This window comes from Varanus komodoensis, unplaced genomic scaffold, assembly GCF_004798865.1.
Source record: "Varanus komodoensis strain SLA01 unplaced genomic scaffold, ASM479886v1 scaffold41, whole genome shotgun sequence".
In the NCBI taxonomy this organism is placed as follows: domain Eukaryota; kingdom Metazoa; phylum Chordata; class Lepidosauria; order Squamata; family Varanidae; genus Varanus; species Varanus komodoensis.
The window spans coordinates 5,738,712-5,762,554 of record NW_025335954.1 but is presented as its reverse complement, the minus strand read 5'-3'; the positions used below and the strand labels follow the sequence as shown (position 1 = coordinate 5,762,554).

The 23,843-nt window shown below is 47.1% G+C and overlaps 1 protein-coding gene across 3 annotated transcripts in view; it reads right to left on the bottom strand.

Moving 5' to 3' along the window:
- Positions 1-20,767, bottom strand: part of B4GALNT1 (beta-1,4-N-acetyl-galactosaminyltransferase 1) — a 51,446-nt gene extending 30,679 nt beyond the window's left edge. For all 3 annotated transcript variants that reach the window (XM_044443270.1, XM_044443271.1, XM_044443272.1), the window contains exon 1: positions 20,407-20,767. In XM_044443270.1, the coding sequence (XP_044299205.1) occupies positions 20,407-20,421 (15 nt within the window). In that variant the 5' untranslated portion in view covers positions 20,422-20,767. The remainder of the gene's footprint in view (positions 1-20,406) is intronic.
- Positions 20,768-23,843: the final 3,076 nt, after the last annotated feature.

Sequence of the window (23,843 nt, the reverse complement as noted above, 5' to 3'; positions counted from 1 at the left end):
CCCCTTTCTGTGCTGAACAGCAGCTTGGATGAGGATCCCCACCGGGCCCAGACCACAGCGCCAAAGAAGGGTCAACTCCATGCCCCTGCAGCTGCATGGAGTAACTGCATCCCTGAAAAGACGACAAAAGAGGGCACCAAACTGCCTTAATATTTGAATGTGCATTTGCACACAGGAATGCAGTGAGTTATGGAAGAATGGTATCAATACAACCAGAAATACAACTCATTTCCCCTTCATGGGGAATACTGTGACTCACGTGACCTGTACCAGCTCAGCCTGCAATCTAGTGGTGCTAAAAGCTGGCAGACAAGTTCCAGTTTTCTGTTTAAACAGGCTTGCCCTTCCAAAATATAGGTGGTATGCCTTTTTTATGACTGCACGTTTGAGATGCAAATATAACCTCATCTTATCTTGAGTTGTTTACTAAGTTTCCAGGCAACTTGGCTTTTGAGGGAAAATAATCATGCAACTGTTCCTTGGAAATATGAGGCAATGACACTTTCGCAAGTCACCAGATGTAACTGTATGATGCGTAGATCTGACTAAAATAAATGCGCCTTGCAATAAAAGAACAATAAATTACAGTTAGGTAATAAACTTTAGTCTCAAAGTGAAGATAAATTTATACACTTCTATGTGGTACCATTTTCATTGTTCTACCATACTTTGTTGACAAGTTACAAGGCAGCATGATCATCAGACACCTCCCTCCCTTGTAGGCAAATATGCTCGCCTGCGCATAAATCTTTGTTGTGAAATACCTTGAAAACTTAGGCAATCAGCACCTTCATCATCTGCTTTCTAATGCATCTAATCAAAATATGTAAGAATTAGCACATTTTATCTCAGAGGTCAATAATTTCCCAAAATTTGTAGGCCTGTGTTATTTGAACTTGGTTACCTGGGAGGAAGTTGGTGATTCAGCTATGCTCAGCAAAACACCTCCCCCGCCCAACAACTTTGTTCTATTTCCCCATAAAGCAAGAAGCTCCTGGAAAGCGTTGTTGCAAGAGCAAAAAGGCACTGATTGCATGGCCAGTGCCATGGTTTTCTCTTGGAACTGGCTGCAAGATGGACCAGTCAGCCCGAAATTTAGCAAGAACAGATTCAGAGCAAGCCACAGGAAAGAGCAAGACACTTCCAGCAACATTGCAAACTGGCCAGATGGTCTGAAATCTAGGTCTCTGTGGAGCCATATCTGATTTCACAACAGCAAAGCACAGCTGGAAAAAGAAAGCAGGAAAAGAGATGAATGTAATTAATGGCGCTAGAGAAGAAAGCTAATATAATAATGGTTGCTATGCATTCCCTGAGACCTAGTGGGAATTTAAACACTCTGTCCAACAAGCACACCTTGGGAGCTCCCACCTTAACTGAGAGGATGATCCCAGGAAAGCCTCAATTAGCATTCCAGCATTAACAAGCCCTTTCCCAGGCCTGTTCAACTTCCAAGCCCCCAAGCAAAGGGCAGCCGGTCAGCCGGGTCATTTCGCCTGCCAGGTGCTTCACACAGGCTGGACTAGCTAACATGACACAACAGGCCCATGTGGGTGAATTTACTCAGGAGGAGACAGGAGATATGTCAGCCACTGTTACGACTATGCAGGCTTTGGACAAGGATGGCTGCAGCCTATCAAGTTATCTGAGGCCAGGCGGATTAAACAACCCTTGCATAACCCTAAAATTAACCATGGGTTCTGTTTCTCCCTTGAATAGCCCCTGTCTTCCCGGTTTGGATGATCTGACAAGCCATAGCAACCCACTGGCTGGAACTTACACTCTCAGAGCTGAGGTGCCCTGAGGACCATTTAGCCTATGCCATTCTAGTCTGAACTACCGACCAAAACAGATTACTGTTTTGTAGGCATATTAGCATAATATTTATTAGGCCAACCAACAGTTCACCAAAAATCTGAATCCTTCTGAGATCTCCATGTCTCTTTATCAGGCAGGATATTACTCAATAAAATAAAATAAATTGGGGGGTGGGGTGGCTTATTGGTAAAGTCACATAGTTTGCATAGTCAGAGTCCCAAGAAGGGCAGTCTGTAGCCATTCACTTCAGGCTCTTTAGGTCCTGTGATAGTTACAGGAAGGACCTGCAGGCCAGAAAGAAAAACATGTTGGATCCTGACAGTATAAAATCCAGCTGTTCTCCAAAGTGTTTTTCACCCTAGGCAAAGCTCACAGACCCCTTTTACTGCTTTTGACATCTTGGTAACAAAGCAAAGTGGCAAAACCAAATCTACCATGGACCAAAGCAAACATAGTATCAGAAATCAGGTCTTTCACTGTTCTTAGGAAGTTAGACACTGAAGGGGGAAGGGGAAATTGGACTGAGCCATGGGAGGCCTGCTCAGGCACTTCCCTTGTACCAGTTCCCTAGTTTGTATCGCCCTTCCCTTTCTGTTATTTCCTCTGTGAAAAAGACAGACATCACTTGGTCCGATGTCCTGAATAGGCTACAATGTGTGCATTGCACTCAGCTTGGTTTCTCACAAATTTTACAGGTGTGTTGTAACATCACTTTGTTTCGGAGCTTTGTCTCTTTTCTTTCCCCAAAGTCCATGTCAACAAATACAGTAGCCTCAGGCCTCCTATTTCAACCTCTTTTCCTCCACACTAAATCAGAAAACAGGATTGAAACAAATTAGGGGAATGAAATGGCTAGAGCTACCGAAGAACTGCTTCTAAAAAAGATCCTGGATTGCGCAGAAATGGATAGATTGACTTTATCATTGAAGAAGAAGAAGGAAGATACTGACTTCTATCAAACTTGGGACTCTTTTTATTATTGGCAAGAGAAATGGGACTTCGCATAGATTTAAATATGTTTTTAAGTTATCATAAATGGAAAAAGAAGGGTGTGGGGGCTGACCCAGTGGGCTCGATGTTTTTGATGATGGATATTGTTTGTAGGTTTCTTTTTGTTTTTTAGGATTATAATTTCAAATAAAACTTATTTAAAAAAAAAGAAATGGCTAGAGCCCAAGTTGATTAAACCCAGTAATTATTACTGCCTGTAATTTTTGGATTTCAATTACCTTTGACAATACTTTATTTATTTATTTATTTATTTATTTATTTATTTATTTATTTATTAATTAAAACATTTCTATGCCGCCCCTTGCCAAAGCCTCGGGGCGGCTCACAACATTGAATAAAATACACAATAGATTAAAACAATAACAATTAAAATATATACAGTAGAATAAAATAAGCCACCCTGGCCAAATAAAATTCAATAATATTAACATTTAAAATGCTGCTTAAATAAAAAGGTCTTCGCCTGGCGCCGAAAAACAAATAACGACGGCGCCAGGCGGACCTCTCTGGGGAGCGCATTCCATAACTTAGGCGCCACCGCTGAGAAAGCCCTCCTCCGAGTACCCACCCTCCTAATTTCCTTCACTGAGGGCTCCCGGAGGAGGGTCTCTCCCGCTGATCTCAGGGGGCGGCTGGGCATAGATGGACGTAAGCGCTCCTTCAGGTAACCAGGACCCAAGCCATTTAGGGCTTTATAGGTCATCACCAACACCTTGAATTGGGCCCGGACTTCAATGGGAAGACAGCGAAGCTGCCGGAGAACTGGAGTCATGTGAACATAACGTCCAGTTTCCGTCAGCAGCCTGGCAGCTCTATTTTGAACCAATTGAAGTATCCGGACCGTCTTCAAGGGTAGCCCCACGTAGAGCGCGTTACAGAAGTCAAGACGGGAAGTCACCAGTGCATGAGTCACTGTTGCGAGGCAGTCGTACTCCAGATAGGGGCGCAGCTGATGAATCAGCCGAAGCTGGAGGAAAGCGCTCCTCGCAGCTGCTGTTACCTGAGCTTTGAGTGAAGGCTCCGGGTCGAGGAGCACTCCCAAGCTGTGGACCTTATCCCTAGGAGGGAGTGCAACCCCGTTCAGGACAAGGTTCAATTCACCTTCTCCGAAGCCTGAACCACCTACCAACAGGACCTCCGTCTTGTCTGGATTGAGCTTCAGTTTATTGGCCCTCATCCAGCCCATTACCTCGGCCAGGCACCGGTTCAGCACAGCCACTGCCTCACCTGGATTGGTGGAAAACGAGAGGTAGAGCTGGGTATCGTCAGCGTACTGGTGATTCTGCAGCCCACACCTCCTGATGACCTCTCCCAGCGGTTTCATGTAGATGTTAAACAGCAAGGGGGACAAAATGGACCCCTGCGGTACTCCATGGCATAGCTGCCATGGCGCAGAGCCATAGTCCCCCAGCACCACCTTCTGGAATCGGCCATTGAGATAGGAGCAGAACCACTGCAAAGCAGTGCCTCCGACCCCCAATCCCGCAAGCCTATCCAGAAGGATACCATGGTTGATGGTATCGAAAGCCGCCGAGAGGTCCAGAAGAACCAACAGGGACGCACTCCCCCTGTCCTTCTCCCTGCACAGGTCATCGTACAGGGCGACCAAGGCAGATTCAGTACCGTACCCGGGTCTGAAGCCGGACTGAAATGGGTCCAGATAACCAGTTTCATCCAAGAGTGCTTGGAGTTGTCCCGCCACCGCTCGCTCTAACACTTTGCCCAGAAACGGGATGTTGGCCACTGGTCTATAATTAGTGGCCATCTCTGGATCCAGTGACGCCTTCTTCAGGACCGGTCGGACTACCGCCTCCTTTAAAGGGGCAGGCACCCGACCCTCCCTCAGAGAAGCATTAACCACTTCCAAGATCCAGGTTCCAATCTTGTGCTTGGAATCCTTTATTAACCAAGACGGGCAAGGGTCCAAAAGGCAAGTGGTAGGACGTACTCGTCCAAGCACCCTGTCCACATCATCGGGCCGCAGTAACTGAAATTCATCCAATAATTCTGGACCAGACGGTAGCATCGGTGTCTCCCTTAAGACCTCTGACTCAATAGTGGAATCCAGCTCGTGACGAATCTGAGCGATTTTCTCCCTGAAATGCCTGGCAAAGTCGTCACAGCAGGCCTTTGAGGGTGGAATCAGATCTTCTTTCGGACCTGGACGGACCAGGCCTTGCACCACTCGCAAGAGCTCCGCCGGATGGCATTGTGAGGAGGCAATGGAAGAGGAAAAAAATCTCTTTTTTGCCGCCCTCGCCGCCACAGCATAGGCCCAATAGTGGGCTCTTAAGTGTGTTCGGTCAGATTCATCCCATGATTTCCTCCACCTACGCTCTAGCCGTCTCCCAACCTGCTTCATCGCCCTCAGTTCAGAAGTATACTAAGGGGAAGAGCGGGCTCTGCCCGGTGGGAGAGGGCGCTTAGGAGCGATCGTGTCTACAGCCCTGGTCATCTCCCCGTTCCACAGTTCGACCAGAGCCTCGACAGGAGCACCCGTCTTGTCAGCCGGAAACTCCCCCAGAGCCTTCAGGAATCCTTCCAGATCCATCCGGCTCCGGGGGCGGACCCACACAATCGGGTCCACACCCTTACAGAGGGAGAGGTCGCTCTCGAGCACAAACCTCACCAGGAAGTGATCTGACCATGACAGGGGAGTCAAGCATAAATTCGTCACCCTCAGACCACCCTCTTCCTGCCCCGTCGAGAAAACCAGATCCAGAGTGTGTCCACGTTCATGGGTCGGGCCGGTGACATGTTGAGACAGCCCCATGGCCATCATGGAGGCCATGAAGTCCTGAGCCGCCCCGGTCAGACTAGCCTCGGCATGGAGATTGAAGTCCCCCAGGACCAACATCCTGGGGGTCCTCAACACCAGGTCCAAGACAGTCTCCGTCAGCTCAGGCAGGGAGACTGTTGGGCAGAAGGGTGCACGGTACACCAACAGAATCCCCAATCTGTCTTGGTCGCCCAACACCAAGTAGAGACACTCCAGCCCTGGTCTCGAAGGGACAGGAAGTCCTGTGAGGGAGATGGAGGCTCGGTAAACTAAAGCAACCCCCCCTCCCCTCCCGCCGTGAACGGTGCTGGACCAGATACCCGGGCGGGCACATTTGAGAGAGGGTGACATCCCCCCCCCTCTCCTGCCCAGGTCTCCGTTATGCAGGCCAGGTCGGCCCCCTCATCCACAATCAAGTCATGGATTAGGGCAGATTTGTTATTGACCAACCTGGCATTAAGCAACAGCACCGTCAGGCCTGAGGGGCGACTGACAAGACTCCCTGGCACCCTCTGGCTGGGAGCAAAACCAGAAGTAGGGACAGGTGTCAGCCATCTGTCCCTCCTTCTTCTATGCGGACACGTTAAGCTCCCACCGCTGTTACGTCCTCTGCCCATCACCACCCCAGTGGCAGTGCCGGTGTGCTCCCCAGGAAATGCAAGTGGCAGCATGGCCAGGGATGACTCCATAAAACAATATAAAACACTATAAAATTATAAAAACATTTAAAAAATTCAGCGATCAGCAGGAGGGTCTAACACAGCGAGAGTGAAAGCCCCCTGGCCAGCCCAGCCCCCCACTCGCCCCCCCCACTCGGCCCCCCCAAACGGCGGTGACCGCCCTTTGGCCAATGCCCTTCGGCCGCCGGCCCGAGGCCGCCGGGCTCCCGACGCCCCCGACTCCCGACGCCTTTACTAAGGTATCCACCACCTCACCATCTGCATCTGCATGTATATATAAATTGGACAATTTGAGGTTAACATTTCATGTATTTGATTAATAGAACAGTGTCTGTGAAAGTTCATACCAGACTTTTATACAAGATTTTTTGTTATTTTTGTTGCTACAGGCTAATACATCTACCCCCTTTGGATAATGTGCCTCAGTGACAATGTAGCCTTATCTGCGTATAAGTAATTACTACTGATTCATACATAAGACTGGAATCTGTCTTTACAGCACTGAGCCTTGGTTTATACAATGAGTGCAGCCCATCATGGCTTGTTTAAGCCATGACCAGCAGTTTGCCTATTCAAGCCCAGCTGTGGGTTGCTGGCTTGCTGGTGGAGGAACCAACAAAGCTATTACAGTGGGATTATTAGAAGGTTGGTTCCCTCTTCAGCCAGCCAAGCTGCTTGAGTTTGCTTGTCATGGGAAATTGTCTCAAACCCTTGGCAAAAAAAAGTTGAGCAGTCAAGATGACAGCAAGCATATTATTTATTTATATCCCACTTTTTTCTTACAATGAACTCAATGTGGCTTACAAACTTCGCCTTTGCCTGCTCTCAATCTTATCATCACAAAAACAACCCTGTAAGGTAGGCTGAGCTGAGAGTCTGAGATTGACCCAAAGTCATCCACGGCTGAGTAGGGAATAGAATCCAGATCTCCTGAGTTCCAGTCCCTGCACTCTTAACCTCTATACCACACTGGCTCTTGGGTGATTTGTAGTAAAGAATCCATAGTGCAGAATGTGTACATAGTGATATTCCATAGTTCGGTGCCGACCCATGATTTAATGACATCACATACTCAATCCATACTCAAGACTGTTGTTACTTGCGGCATAGGTGACCATCTATGACTACCTGGCCCAATTACACCAATAACAGGTGTAGAAAAGTCTGCTTTTTTACAGATAAAAAATGGTTTCAGGGTTCAGAACAACAAGGGAAAAAATGGATTGAAAGGGCAAGGTCTCTATTCCTCCATTAGTGATGCAACAGTAATGACAATGCTTTGGTGACTCATCTCAGTAAATCAGTTAGGTGCCTGACCTTGTCTCCTCCTTTTTGCTGAAAGACTCCAGATCCAGCCCTGCTCCATGAGGAACAGTCAGTTCCAAAGCTCTGGGCAAGCTTAATTCCTGAGTCATTTTACTTATTCTAATAATCAGCAGTTGGCAACATAAGAAGCTCTGTCTGGCTCCCTAAAATGTCCAATTTATCCTGCAATTCCAAGACTCTCTCCTATTATGTTTCTCCTCAGGTGCTTCATTATGGGATCTCAGGGGTAAACAGACCCCTTGCCTACACCAGGAGCAGCATTAGGGGTTGGGGTAGCTGCCCAGAGCCCACACCCACAGCTCCCAGGACTTGCCTGTCCTCTTCGTTCTTGCCTCCTGATGGTTCCCCTGCCCAGACAATGCAGGTGAAAAGGAGCTGCAAATGCCCCAAACTGCTTGCCCACTGACTGCTTGCCTGACTACCAAGCAAAAGAAAGAAGACTAGGAAGGAGAGAAGCTGGTGATGGTGGTGGTGGTGGTAAGGCACCCTTGTTGAAGGAGGTGCCCTCCAAGACCCAAATCCGGCTGCACTCTGGTTCACATGAGAGAGTGCTGGGCGGCAGAGCCAGAGGCAGAGCTGCCTCTTGCTTGGTTCAAAGCATGACCCCTTTGGCACATTTTTATTGAAGACACAGGACAGATCCGCTCCTGCCAGGCTGCTGTTCTTCTGCAAACCATCTAAGGTTCCAGCTTCACCTAGCATTCCTGACAGGTTTCATGCATTTGTAGGATGCCAGCCAGAGAGCCTGAACATACTGATCCTGGAATGAGAGGGTCTCAGGGTATGTGGGAAATGCTGAAGCACCAGGCTTGACAGAGTCCAGAAGTGTCTTCTTTGAGAACTTTTGTTTCAGTAAGAATGAAGAAAAGAAACAGTGTGACAAGATGGACCCAGCTAAAGATCTGGAGGAACCCAATAGTACACTTGCAGAAGCTACGCAGGTACAGATGAGAACCATGCCTTCAGTGGGGAGCCCTAGAAATTAAGATCAGGAAGTAATTTTTAAAAAGCCATTTACCTATATTTGTGACTGCGGTGTAGAGAACTAGACACATGACATTCCACTTCTGGCTTTGTGGTCACTGTGACATTTTGCTGCCTGAGGCCAAGGGCAAAGATGAGATTTCCTCATCTCAAGCACAGAGTCTGACTGAATTGCAGTTATGTCGGTCAGAGAGCTTCCTCTGCTGCACTTGCTAGTTTATGGGGAGCAGGACATGGGACTTGAAGGGGAAACTGGGTCCTTCTGGGAAGGAACACAGCCTTGACTAACAGTGAAGGGAGAAGGGGACAGAATTCCAGGTTCCACCTTCCAGCTTTCCGGGCAAAGAAGAGCCAGTGTCACAGGTAGGCGAGTTGAGCACCTGCCAAGGAACCACACCTAAACAGGGCCCATTGATGAGAGTTTCCTTGATTTGTTCCTACTCTCCACAACTGCAATCTGTTTGTTCACCTGCCTCTTGCACCGGCCTCGACATTGGTGGAGGTGGGAAGGAAGGCAGGTGATGCCTCGGCCTCCCTGCTCACAGGGTCTCTGCCAACTAGACGAGCAAGGGGTAGCCGCGATGAGGCAGAGGAGGCGGCACAGGAGCAGCTGGTGAGAAGGGAGACTTTGTGAGAGAAGAGGCCAGTTCAGATGTTTTCTCTAGTGCAGGCTGAGTTGAAGATGGGCAGGAGACTCCAGACTTGCTCTTGCTGCTCTCCTTGCACCCGATGCCCATTTGCGGTCACTGCTCTTCCTGGGCAAATGGGAGATGCACAAGTCAAGCAACTGCATAATGAGAGATTCACGCAAGCTTTCTAATTTGTACAACTTTCCTCCATAGACTAAAGTGGGGCTAACTTAACCTCAGGAGCAAATGTGTACAAATTTGTCTTGGAATTGGAAATGGGATGAATGGGAGCAAGTGTTGGACCATTTACATATATTTTTGCTGGGCACATCCTCGTTTCTGGGATGTCAAGTGGGGCATGCTCACACGGTTTGAAAGCAGAGACAAAAGGCTGCCACATGCCACTTTTTGCCCAAGGGTCCTCAAAAGCTGGAGCCAGGACTGGGGGCAGGGAATGTGGAGTGGCACACAGCACCTTCCTCCAGCTCCCCATCACCTCTCCCAGCACCTGCCTTGCTCTGGCAGTGGCCTCCTTCTGCCTGAAGGGAGAAGTGGCCCGGCATATGAAGGAGAAAAGGTCAGGTTGGAACTGGAAGGCTGGAGCTCAAATACCTGCTTGGCTAAGCAGCTCATACAGTTGCCATTTATCAGCCTGACTTCCTCACAGGGTTGTTCTGAAGATAAAGGAGGGAGGAAATCATTGAGAACCAATGTGGTGCAAAGGTTAAGAGTGTGGGATGAGGACTCAGGTGATCTACTCCCTACTCAGCTGTGGAGCTCACTGGGTGACTTTGGGCCAGTCACAGCTCTCAGCCCAACCTACCTCACAGCGTTGTTGAGAGAGAAGACTGAGAGAGGAGAGGAGACTTTTATAAGACACCTTGAGTTCCTTGGAAGGAAAAAAGGCAGGCTATAACTTAAATAAATAAATGGATAAATAAATCACATACAGTACTCCAAGCTCCTCCAAAGAGGGGTAGGATATAAATATAAATGCCATAAAACGGCATCATTCCCTGGCATGGGGGCAAGATATCTGAGGCCTATCTCCACGTCTCAACACCATCACGGAGGTCTTCATCTGGGGCCTTCAACCAAAATTCTTAACACAGTGAAGAAAAGGGGGAGATGGCTAGGAGAAGGGCCTTTTCTGTAATAGTGCTCCTCTTGTGGAATTCACTTCCATCAAAGATCCACCAAGCATCTTCTCTCTTCTCTTTTAGGTGCCAATTGAAAATATTCCTTTTCCATAACTACTTTGGCGGGTGAGTTGACTTGGTTTCAATGGTTCTTATACTGGTCTTACTTCTACCATGTTTGAATTTTAGCTGCCAGACAATTTTATTTCATTTGCAATTTCATTCTATATTAGAAACATAGGAACAGAGCGAGTCAGAAGTGTGGGGATGCACTCAAAAGTTTCACCTGCAGCCTGAAGCGATACAGTGCATAATTCTGTGTGTGCAAATCAGCTCACTGTCGTTACAAGCCTGTCCTGACGGCCACAGAGAAGTTCCTGGTCTGCATTGCCTGCACATGCACATATCTACCCTCTTGCTCAGAAGCTGAATATGGGACAGCATTATGCATTTCTGAGAAGATGCTGCTATTCAGAAGTAGGTGAAGAAGAACATGTGAGCATTGCAGAACTGATTAAAACTTGCTAATCAGCTCATTCTTTGAGGGTGGTAAATCACAAGCATATGATAGAGGACACACCTAATTCAGGTGAAAGAAAAACTACAGAGTCCACACCTTTTCATCTGGTGAATGTGATAAGGCTGATGTGGTGATCCTGAAATAAATATCTGTTCATAGTGCGACAGCACTACACAAAGGCCAAAGTGTGAATCACCCGGAGAGCGTTGGCTACCGGGTGACATGCAGGCTTCATTGCAAGCATGGTTTTCAACTGCACAAGAATCTGAGGCATCCCCACCCCATCCTCAAGGCACAAGAACTGTTCTAGTGGGAAACAATTTCTAAAAATGAAAGCTCATAGTCACGATGCCGCAAAAACACAAGGTGCTACCGAACAATTGTGCTTTACAAGTGCACAGAGTATGTCCAGCTGCACATTTGAATAAACCCTTGTGGTATGGAAAGATAATAAATAAATAATACTGGGGCGCCTATAAGAAAATGATGCACACCTTTGCATTCTTTGGGTATGCCTTCAGCGGCAGAAGATGAGAATGTTTTTCATCACTTACTAAGGGCACGTCTTAGAAGCTGCTGTTAACTTTTCAAACACGGGCATCCAATGGAGCAGGGGGAGAAAAGTGTGGAGGCTACAATTGCTCCCACAGTCACCTCACTTTCCCAAACATTTAGTCAGCCAGTTTTGATGGTCTAAACACTTCCTCCCATCCTGTGACGCAGAAAGGCTGAGGCGCTGCCAGGACTCTTCGTAGAAACAGCAGTCCTTCGCTCTTCCCCTCCCTGCTCTGCCCCCTGGAATGCCTCCCCCTGCCCCCAGTGCCTGCTCAGAGGACCGTCTCCTATATCTGGAGCTGCAGCCAGTGTGGAAAGAAGCACATCGACTGCAAGGGTGCAGGGAAGGCACTCCGGTTGCATCCTTGGAGGGCTTTTCCAAGCTTGTGCACGGGATTCTGCATTCTCCTATGGCTTGCCAAACAGCATCTACCAGCCATAGGAGTCCACTCTAAGTTGCCCTTTATATAAGCATCCCAGAATTTTATATTCTCATCTTTTTATTTCCTACATGCACGTTCTGTGAGCATTGCCACCATTTCTTGCTAGCATTTGCCACACTTTCTCAAACAGAGCCACCCTCCCCAGATATGCATGCTGCTTGAGGGTAACAGTGCATGCCAAGCAATTAGGAAAATTTGTCCTGACAGCCAAAAAATATATATTAAGTAGCAAAAGATTTAAGGAATGCACGAATTGTGTGACAAGGTTGCACAATGGGTTGTACAGACAAACTGCACAATGGCACTTGCACAGATATATCTTTACACAGATTTTTCCCTTGTGCATAGTTCAGAATCCAGTTTTCCCCAGTGCAACACCATTTGTACTAACAGAATGGCCTCTGGACACTGCTCTGGACACCTTCCTTTCAGCACTGCACACCACCCCCATGACCCTTAACAGGCCTAACCCAAACCTTCTCTCTGTTCTGGAAGAAACCCACCCCATAAACCGAGCATTTCAAAATGCTACACAAAGCGGTCTTTCTTGGTCTTCTACGTGGAGTCCCAGCTGCTGCCTGCTTCCCTGCCTAGGCAGAACTTGGATGCAGCAGCTGTTCCAGTGGTGCATCTCCAGGCTGCACATAAGTCTAAGTCTCCACGGTGCTTAAGAATGTGGCTCCAACCTTTTTAAAAACCACACACACACCCTTCTCCTCACCCTTCCAGGGGAAAAAAAATCCCCCCAGCTCCATTGTTTCCTCTTGGAGTATGTGGCAAGGAGAAAGAAACTGCAGGCACTGGGGCTGTGCTAAGTGCTTAGGAAAGACTAATGGGGCAAAGCAAAGCATGAACCAAGTCTTGAGATTAATGAAATGTGGGCTGTCTTTGGATGTAAGGAAAGAAGCAGAGACACATACATTCTCTCTTGTTGTTGTACTGCACTCCCTATGTTGTAAAAATGTAAAATACACCTCCAGACATAAAATGCCTTCTCTACCTCTAGTCAGCCCAAAGAAGAAACAACTTTAACAATATATTTTGCTTGAAAATTGGACTGGGATGCAGGAGATCCAGTTTCTAGTCCCTTCTCTGCCATGAAGCTCAATGGATGACTTTGGCCTAGTCACTCCCTTCAGCCTAACCTACCTGGCAGGGTCATTCTGAGGATAAAATAGAGAGGAGAGGGAGGCTTATGTAAGCCATCTTGGGTTCCTTATGAGAGGAAAAAAGGAAGGATAGAAAAAATACAGTAACAGTACTGGAAAACTCAGCAGATGGATGCAAACCAGAGCTCGCCAATCAGCTCCAAAGAAAAGGCAGATGAAGCTTCCTTACACCACACAGTAGGCTGAAAAGTTTAGCCCCTGTTAATTAAATTGCTTTTATAGAAATGAGTATCACGTATTGCCTAGCTTGGGGGCTGAGGTGACAAATATAATGGGGAGAGAACACTGGGGTCACCAAAAAGCTCAGCTGTACTGCCGTTTATGAGGTATGCCTTGTACACCTCGATTCCATCTCCATTCTGTTCTAGAGTCTCATGAAATACAGGATTAAAAGAAGCTAGACAGCTAAAACAACACGTCTCCAATAAGATTTTTGAGATATCTGGGATCTGAAAGCTTTATTTCCTTTCCTATAAGTAGGAATCTTTTTTCTGTAGAAGAATCCTATTCTGGTCACTCCTCTATGCCATACTGTAGGCCAGCTGGGGTCCTCCAGATGTCTTGCATGACATTTCATATTACTGGGTAATCCACACAAATCTTTATAGAGAAGGGTTGCTTATCTGTGCTTTTGTGATATAAAATCAAACCTGCAGTGTCCCTGCTCCTCTTGCCCAGAAAGAACCAGAATTCCAAGCCAGGCTCCCTTTCCCTGGAGCTTAAGCATTCACCGGCCCTTTAAGAGACTAAGGCTTTCTGTTTGCCTAAGAAGGCTGCTACAGTGTTGCAAAGTTAGTTGGGGAGATAAGCCTACTGGGAAGGCAGAGGCTAATGAGTCTATAGAGCAGTGGTACAATGTATCAAGCCCTGACTTGTTCTTCCTGTTCTGCCTGCTCTTACATATCAAACCCCACATCCAGGATCAGATGTGACTCATGTTCTTTTCTTTTAGCCACATCAATATTCTGCTAATCATTGAGATTTACTTAATTTAACATTTTTGACATTATATCATAGCCCCTTTACAGTTAACTTATATTGTTCTGGGGTGTTTGGGTTTTGTTTTTTTTTTTTTTTTTTTTGAAATGTTCCTATTCCTCCCTCATCATCAACCCAGGAGCAAAAACACTCTGTATATGTTCTGGAACTTTGTAGTAGCTGGTTTATTTATTTATTTAAAACAATTTTATGCCGCCCCCATCGCAACAAAGCCTAGGGGCGACTCACAACAAGTACATAATATAATTGTTCTGCAAACACACTTTATACAGTACATTAATGCAAGATCTTCCATTTTAATAAAATTTTGGAGTAGTCTGCCCCATTTCTTCTTGTTGTATTTTGGACCCTTTGCTGCATGCAAGCAGATGGATGAGTTCAAGAATATTATGCACCTCTACCCTACTGTGCTGTTGTAGGTTTCTCTCCACAGAAGGGATGTTCCCACCAATAAAACTGCTGAGGTTCCCAAAACAAAGATTTCCCTGTGGATCCAAGTGTACATTCTTGTCGGCTACAAGACTGGGATTCCCTGGCACTATGGTTCCTGGCCTTTGGGCATGCTGACAGGGTCTAAGGGAGTTGTAGTCCAAAACATCTGCAGAATCCCTGGTGAGAAACCCGGGGACCAAACATAGGCTACTGGGATTCTGCAGAGGGCCACGAGCCTTACACAAGCTCCAGCTCCTTTCCCGCAGCTACCAATTCTTACACAGCTTCTTAGCATTTCCCACTCTAAAGGGCAGGAATGTCTCTGCTAAGGTTTAGTTACAGATAGCAAGAGCAGCAAGCTAAAGTGGGTTGAAATTTTGTCCTATGCCGGTTTGCTTTGGGACCCCTCACGACTGGAATGCAGCTGCCAGAAGCTTCTCAGAACCCAAATTTGGCCTCACACTGAACGTGGGTGAGCACTGCTGCTCTCAATGAATCACCCTTGACATCTGGAAACGGTCCGCCCCGTTCTTCCCATTACTCTTACCAAGTCCCAGTTCTACTTCTTAAATTTCCCAAACTGGTGTTTTGTTTTGTTTTTTGTATTTGGCATTGCTCCATTCTTTTATTGGCAAAACTCACGCCAGCATGCTCCATGCCACTCTAGTTAATGAGCACAAAGGTTCCTCAAGTACAAGAGGCTCAGCACACCAAGTCCAAGAAGGAAGGAGAGGCTCAGCGGGGGTGTCCCATGGGCAGGTTTCTGCATAGGACAGGGGCTCAAACGCAGCTGACCTGGGGGCCGCTGGAAGTAGAGGCTGGGTGAGGCTGGGCCGCATCGAGTATCCCACCACCGCGGGGGTGGGGGGCCGCTCATCCGGAGGCCGGCCTGGGCGCCGCTGGTGCTTTGAAGCTGCAGGCCCCTCCCCCGTGCCCCACCCGTCCCGGCAACTGGCCCACGGGCCGCGAGTTTGAGACCCCTGGCATAGGAGAACCAGGGAAGAAAGGGATGGGCTTCCTCAGAGTCATTCTGCTTGGACTGTGGCCAGATCTGCAGTGATCACAGGCCCACCAATAAAATAAAATAAACATATTGCAAACACTTTATGATATGAAAATGTGATTCATTGTGCCGCTCCTGGGTTCTGTGTCAAAGTCCTCATGTGGCCCCCCAGGTAAGAAAAGTTGGACCTCCCCCCCCCCATCCCCCTGGTCTAAGTGCTAGCAGCCTGCCCAGCATATGGACTCCTCCCAGGACAGGACTGGGAAATAAAGCCTCCTAGTTAACAGTGTTCTCTTAAGCTTAGAGTATATTAAAACCAAGAAACCAAGACAGTAGCAAGAGGAAGAAAAGTGCTTTCTGGGAAGAGGAAGTGTGTTATGCTGTGGGCTCACTGTTTCACTCAAGATGTGTTAAGCTGCAAATCTCAGAATGCCCACCTGGAGTCAGGAAAGGCTGCTACACTGGGTTATGGTGGGGTTGAACTCCAGACACACTGCCATGAGGTCCTGCCGCCTCTCCCAGGTGCCAGGTGCCAGCTATCCCACTAGACAGCTGCATCACTCCTCTACCTACCCATCCAGGAACAGTGTGAATCCCCACCAACCAGGGCTTGAATCTTACCCACATTAGTTTTTCCTGACCTAACATCTTCCTGTGTTTTGGTGTAAAACTCCTAGCAACATGGCCAACAGTCATCAATTCTGGGAGTTGTACTCCAAAACCTCTGGAAGGCACCAGCTTGGGGAAGGTCGAGCTAATCAAGCAAGGATGCAAAGGATAAGTCTGTCACCTTTATCACCCTCAACCTTTCAGACATCTTTCTCAAAAGAAGACTCAAGGTGGTGCTCAGGAAAACAAACACATGCAAAAGTATCAACTGCTGAAACAATTATCTATATTAAAGTAAAATATAGCTGTAAAGCATCAGTAATTTTCCAACTGAGTTAAGTTTCTTATATATCACTTCTTATTTTCCCCAAGGTATCTGGAAAATGTCCATCTGTCAGAGACACCATCTTTGTATTTTATCTTGCTTCTGGAACTGGACTTGCCCTGCTTCATCTTTGCAGACACCATTATTGTTACATTACATTTATACCCTTCCCTTTTTTCCTCTAGCAAAGAACCCAAGGCAGCTTACAAGGTTCCCCTCCTCTCTCTTTTATACTCACAACCACCACCCCTGTGGGGTAGGTTAGGCTCAGAGTCAAAACGCCCAAAGTCACCCAGTGAGTTTTCATGGCCAAGCAAGGTCTAGAACCTGGATCTCCCACATCCCAGTCCAACATTTTTAACCATGATACCACACTGGCTCTGTCAACACCTTGCCCCGGGAGCTTACCTGTGGTGGCCAGCTAAATGTTCTGTCTCTTTTAAAACTGTGTACGATGCAATGTACATCTCCTGTTGGTTGCTGCTCTACCTCACTGCATTGCTGCTCAGCCTTCTGTCTGTCTTGCCAACCGGATGGGTAATCGAATGTTTCTTCTACAGAGGTGATGGAACAGCATCCTCCCTCCCCTAGTCCTAAGGATCAAAAGGTAACTCAGCAAGTGCGGGGCACGTTGTGCAGCACGCAAGCTGTCTCCTTCAGCGGCCTTGCTGCCATTTCCCAACATCTGCTGCCTGAGGCAGCCACTTCGCTCTGCTCAATGACAGAGCCAGCCCTGCAGCATATGACAAGCCTCAGGCTCATATGCCCCGTGCTCACCATACTCCAATCCTCTCTACCAATCCTAGTTTGCTGTTGCACCCAAATTGCTTAATAAGCAGCAGTTTACCTGCCCTTCCTAAATGGGAGGCTGTGACTAGGAATGGGAGAGCCACTGCCATTTGAACTCACTGAAATTCCCCAAACATCACCAAAGTTTAACTCTCTCCTGATTCCATCTGCAACATGTTGTGGTTGTACTTTTTAAAAATATATACACATATTTTTCATATGCACTTGTCTATTCAGGAATGTGCAAACATTTGGGATTTTTTAAATGCTCAGTCTGCATTTGTACATCAAGTTTGCTATAGGCAAATCAGGCATTCCTTACCCAGTTCAACCAAAATAGTAAGTGGTAGTCTACTGCAGAAGAGGAAAGTAGGGAGTATATAAGCCAAGGAATCACTCATGCAATGCCAAACTACTGACTGAACTGAGGCAATTAGTTACAGATCCTGTATTTCTCAAGCTAAGTGTTAGAATATGACAGAGCACCATTGTTTCTGCCATTTCACTGAATAAATAACCAGAACTGTATCACATTGTCTTGAATTAGTTCAGCAAGGACAGTGCTATTCCTACATAAGCCAAGAATTTCCCAACCTTTTTGGCAAAAAGGTTTTTCTGCTGCCTCACTGCTTGGCTTGTGCGTGATCAGTGGAGGCAACTGCAGCTGAAGTTCATCAGCCAAATAGAGCTGATGGCCGGAATAGGAGAATTCTATCTTGGTTTGCAATCATTTGTGCTAGTAGACTGGGAAGGGGTCTTGAAGGTCATCTAGTTCAACTGCCTGCTGCTCCATGCAGAATCTACATGCAAGAACCAGTCACAGCATGCCACCTTCTGTTTCAGTTCCTCCACTCCAGCCAAAGAGACCCAGTTGCAAATAAGGCAGCCCCCTTTCAGCACAAAATAAACATAACATTGCAGTTTTAGAACCCTAGAAATAGAGCTGATTCATCTAGCAGATGGTGCTGGAGCAGAGTCATGGCTTTGCAAATAGGAATATTTCTAATAGAGTTAAGGATAGGTAAGTGTGGGATTAGCTTTGTTTCATCTAGAGACCCACCCACATCTCAGGTTCATCCTCTTGAAACAGAGTACCCCTGTAATGCACATTGCTGGCAGTTGCTAACAATGATACCTAAAAATGAAACCAACAGCCCTCTGGGGTCAAAAGCTGTTTTTCTATTTAAAAAGTAAAATTGGGAAAAATAGCTATTGAGATAAGCATTATAAATATGGCACACCAAGTCATACGCTCTGTTGCTATTATGGGCTTGATAAGGGAAATCAGGACTGGACAAGCCATCTATCCTGAGATCCAGGAGGTGCCATGCTGCATACTTCCAACAGGATCATGTTCCTGTTTTTATTCTTTCGTAAACTAAAAATTATACATATTTACTCTATAAATAAGGACATTTTGTTTGACTTCCAAAGGAAATAAACCCCTCTGCTCAGATAGATAACAAACCATGTTAACTATTAATTATGCAGAGTACCATGTTGCCTTTTCTAAAGTTAGTTAAAAATATCAAGTTGCATAATTATATAACATACACATTTCCTACCTTATTGTTCACTGTAAATTTAAGAAGTTTGAACGATTACATTAACTGGCTCATTGGTATGCAGATACGTTCATCTCTAATAAACATGTAACTCATTTTTAGCATTTTAAAATATACACACTCCCCAATCCAGCTGTGGGGGCACTGTGTGCATATGGGATAAAAATATTCCTAGCTTGAGGATGGCAGACCTATGTGCTGTACTTAGCAACTGTACAGACAGTTTCTCCCTCTTTGGTCTTGCAGTCTCGGTAGGCTGCGCACCTAGAACCCTTTCATATAAGTTTACTTTAGTCCTTCAAACACAGGTTATCTTTTAACATTCCAAGCATTGATTGAACTTGAAAAGCACTTCAGCTAAATGGGTGTGGAGTGGATAGGCAGAGCTGTAGGAGACTTTGCCTTTTCCTCTTTGCAGACTTTGTGGCTGCATCAATGTCACAGAGGCAATTCTCACCTGCACACACCCCCCACCTGCTCAATGCAATAAGCAAAATTGAAGACAAACAAACATGATTTTCAATATGTTGTAAACTGGCCAGAGAGCTTTGGCAGTGGCAGTATAGAAATGAAATTAATAATTGTGTGTGTGTTCTTCTTGAAAACAGCTGTCAAGAACTCTACAGAAAGCACGGATGAAATGGAAGATCCATGTGGGCTACAGCCATTAAGAAAGCATGTGCCACATACCCATTAGATCTCTCTGCCATTCCACTCACAAACACTCTCCTTCTGATTAGCAGCACAATGAGGCCTGGTATGACAGACAAGGGAGGGTGCCAATAGGCTCTCTGGGATGATAATGAGTTAAAAAGAAAGGCCGTCCCCCCACTGCCTACCTCCCTCTTCTCAGCAGGCCTCACCCAGTGTTTTGTTCCTGGTGATGGAGCAAGGCCCTGCAGGCAGGCAGGCTCGGAACCAGCTCCAAACCACAGGAAAGGTGGCCCAGCACCCTATAAATCCCCCAAATATCCAGAAGGAGAAGGGGCAAGCATGGGGTGGAATGATTACCAGGCATGCAGCTAAATGAGTGGGTCAATGCTTATGTAGGGGACACAGATTCATGCCTCTGCTCTGAGCCGTGAAACCCACCCACCCTACACACAACAGCTACACAGCGGAGGCCTACATCTCTGTGTGGAAACATGAGCTGAAAGTATGCAAAACATGGGAATGGAGCTCCACTTCTCCTTTTTTAACTCACAGTGAAAGCCCCTGCACTGTAGCTGTTAGACTACTGGGCTGGGATTCAGGAGATGTGGGTTCTAGTCCCCACTTGGCCATGAAGCTGGCTAACCGGGTGACTTTGAGCCAGCCACTGGCTCTCAACCAACCCCACCTCACAGGATTGTTGTGATATAAAATAGGGAGGAGGATTAGGTAAGCTACTTTTGAGTTCCTTGCAGGTAAAAAAGCAGGATATTAATATAATAAAAACAGTGACAGGAGAGGAAGGCACCACTGAAAAGAAGCACAACCAGGAGGCTTGGGACTTGGACCATAACAAGGAGCTCACATAGAAAATCATTATCTCAGATTACAATGCACACCTTAGTTGGAATAAATCCCATCAGATACGGTAATAGTTACATAGAAGGCTTGGGGACTTCAAGTCTGGCAGCCTCACTTACCTCACAGGTTGACATGGGGATACTTCAGATTTTTGATTTTTTGTTCAAGAGTCACATCTCGGGGATGCAGGAGTAATGAGAGATCACCAGCCCTGGCTTCTGAATGTGAGCCATCCCTTACGGCAGCTGTGAGGATGGCACTTGCTGCCAGAATCCTCCTCTAAGCGAGGTTGCTGCTTTTCAAAAGCATCAGCAGCTGTGCAATTCCTCTCCAGATCCTCCGGCCTGGACCCGACAGAGCCTCACCCAAGAGACATCTATGCTGCTGCTTCTCGGGGCCCGCTCGCAGAGCTTCCCGCTGGCACCTGCCGGCCGGTAAGTCAATCGACTGGCCCTCCTTGGCGACACGGAGAAGACGCGTCGCTTTTACCGCGGGGAACGGAGGGGAAAAGGGCAGGGAGATGCAATGCAACCTGCACCCAGGAGATTCCCCCCCCCCCCGCGCGCCCTGACGTGGGAAGGGAAGCCGGCGAGGTGGCTTAACCCCTCGCTTCCCTGTCATGCAGCAGCGAGCGGGAAAGGGGGCGCTTTGCCCTGCCCAGCGAGACGAGGGAGGGAAGGGGGGAGGGAGGGAGGAAGGAAGGAAGGAAAGAAAGAAAAACGCCGCGGGGGAGAGCCAGAGGAATGGCTCGATTTGCTCCAGATTCAGGGAAGGCCTCCTGTTTCCGGCCCGGATCGTGATAAATCGCTACTCACTGCAGTCTCCGCATCATTAAGAAAAAGCTGTATTTGAATAAATTTCGCTCTCTCCCAAAGCATACCAAGCCCACGCCATCAGTTCGTCCATTCTCCGCCCCGCAAAGGCTCTACAACAAAAGCCAGTCCAACGCCCTGCTCTGGCATCGTACGGGAGGTAGAGAAGGGGGTGGGGGTACCTCAATCTGGAGGCGGAGGGCGCAGAAGGTGGGGAGGGGCTCCCCTTACAACGCGCCAGCTTCCCCTGAGCCACGTTTGCGGCTCGAGTTCGGCTCGGCCACTCGGCCTCGGGGACCCTTTCCTCAGGCTCCCCGCCTCTCCACTCCGGAGTTTTATCCGCAGTAACTGATTCTAACGTAGGAGAAAGAGAAAGATGGGGGCCGGAGGCGCAGCTTAGAAAGGGGAATGGCTCTGCCTCCCCCTAGGTGCCAGAGGCCAAAGAAGCGGGCGAATTCTGCGATGAGTGCCACACGCGGGTCAGGTTTCATCCTCTGCCTTCCCCGTCTTGCAGGCCCTTTATCTTTTCTTCCATCCCCCAGGCACCACCTGAAAACATAAACTCTGCGGAAATCCACATGGGTTACTATCCCCATCCCCGCAAGAAACCCATAAGTGTTTGCAAAGCTGCGACTGCGCAAAAAGTTCGTATTGCAAATGATCCTGAATCATATCGGTGGACACTTCCCCGAGGCTCCATCATACACAACAAGCTTTTGTCTACTGGGACGACCATCCCCACCCCTCTCTCAGGGCACGGCAAACGGTTGTTCAGCGCTCCTTTCGGGATTTCGGCTTCTCACGCCGTTCTGAGTAGCGCCGTGGCAGGGGAAGCACTCGACAGCCTTCTCCCGGCTTTTACGGAGTCTGAAAAATGTGACTCGTGGAACTGCCTTGCAGGGACGTTGTGGTGGAAATACCGGAGCACTACAAAGCACTTGGCATATTAGAACAGGTGCACAGAGGAAAGATGCCAGAGCCCCTGGAGGGTGCAGTAAGTCTGGGGTTGTTCCACCAACTTTGAAACTTGCTTTTTAAAAGCAACCTGGAAGAATGTATTTAAGCATTCTGCAATGGCAGCGTACAACTTTGCTTCATACAATAATAAAATGAATTATGTTTGTTTCACATCTGCCTTTATCAGTATGTTTTCACAAAGTGTGATTTTAACGAATGTAAAGTGGCTTTGATGAATGCAGAAGCATCAGAAAGGCTGGCTAAAAATCTTGCTATCCATCAGCAACTACGACTAAGGGTGCAATTCTAAATATACGTCCTTCCCTGGGAGAAAGTCCCATTGGATTCTCTGGTGCCCAGTAGGCATGTACAGGGTTTCAATTTAACTGGCTTATTTGGCTGAGGATTACCATTTTTTTTCTGCAATAGCTGCGCATTGGGCATAATTCAACAGGTTCAACCCTTTTGGCTTAGGAGATACAAAGTTGGGGAAAGTGGTCCCTCTTGGTGTCTACTTGTAATCTTCCCCTTCCTTGGTACCCTACAGATATTATGAACTTCCGCTCTCATCAGCCCTAAGTATTGGCCATGGGTTAATGGGTGTTGGGAGTCTAAAAAAAATATGGAGGACCCATCTTAGGGAAGGGGGCTTGGCAGGGATGGAGAGCTGGCAACGTTAACTGGACCTTGAGGTGCAGAAAAGTGTTCAGTCAGCATCTGGCCCACAAAAGACCCCAATAAGGGAGCATTACTGACATTCCTTAGTTGCTGACCAATCCTAACTGCATCTTTCTTCTAGAATATTATCTCTGTAGAAAGAAACCTCTTATATAAAAAAGGAGAAGGAGCATAGCTAACAGATGAATATAGAAGAATACTTTAGTTTTACAAGTGATGTGGTAATAATATTCTTCCAGGAGGAGTTTTCTACTAATTTAAGGGAAATGTGGAACAAACCCAGTCTGAAGAGTAGAATAAAAATTCTCTAAATAAATATGTAAGGCTATCCTCAAGGCCAGTTCACGCACAACAGCACCTTTTGCTGCTCATCAACAGGACAGAATCCAACAGGAAGCTCTTGTGTGTGGACTTCAGTAAAACAAATGGGGAGTTGTCAGACTGCAGCTTCTAACTATCCGGAAAATAAATCAAAGCTTGATAACAGCTCATAATTTATTAACAGAGGTTATATGCAGCCCCATAATTCTGCTGCAGAGCTTACAGCAACAAACACATCAGAATACAATTATTTACCATGAGGACTGGTGTGGTATAAAAAATAAAAATACCAACAGCACATATGAAAAACAAATCAGAATTTTGAACTGCTTTTCTTGAAAGAGCAAGTTTGGTGGAACAGTTAGAGCAGGGCAGTCCAACTTTTCATATTTCCCAGTCCTGTCCTGGGAGGAGTCCATATGCTGGGCAGGCTGCTAGCCTTAGATGGTTGGGGGGGGGGGGAGGTCCAACTTTTCTTACCTGGAAGACTTTGACATAGAACCTGGGAACAGCACAATGAATCACACTTCCATATCAGAAAGTAAAGTGTGTTGCAATATGTTTATTTAGTATACACAATATGTTTAATTAACCATTAAGTGAGGAAGCATTAATTTTAAGGTAACTTTAGGTCTAACTGGAAGCAAAAGAACACTTGGTGGGCCTGTGATCTCTGCAGATCTGGCCACAGTCCAAGCCGAATGACTCTGGGGTGGCCCATCCCTTTCTTCCCTGGTTCTCCTATGCAGAAACCCCCCAGCCTCTCCTTCCTTCTTGGACTTGGTGTG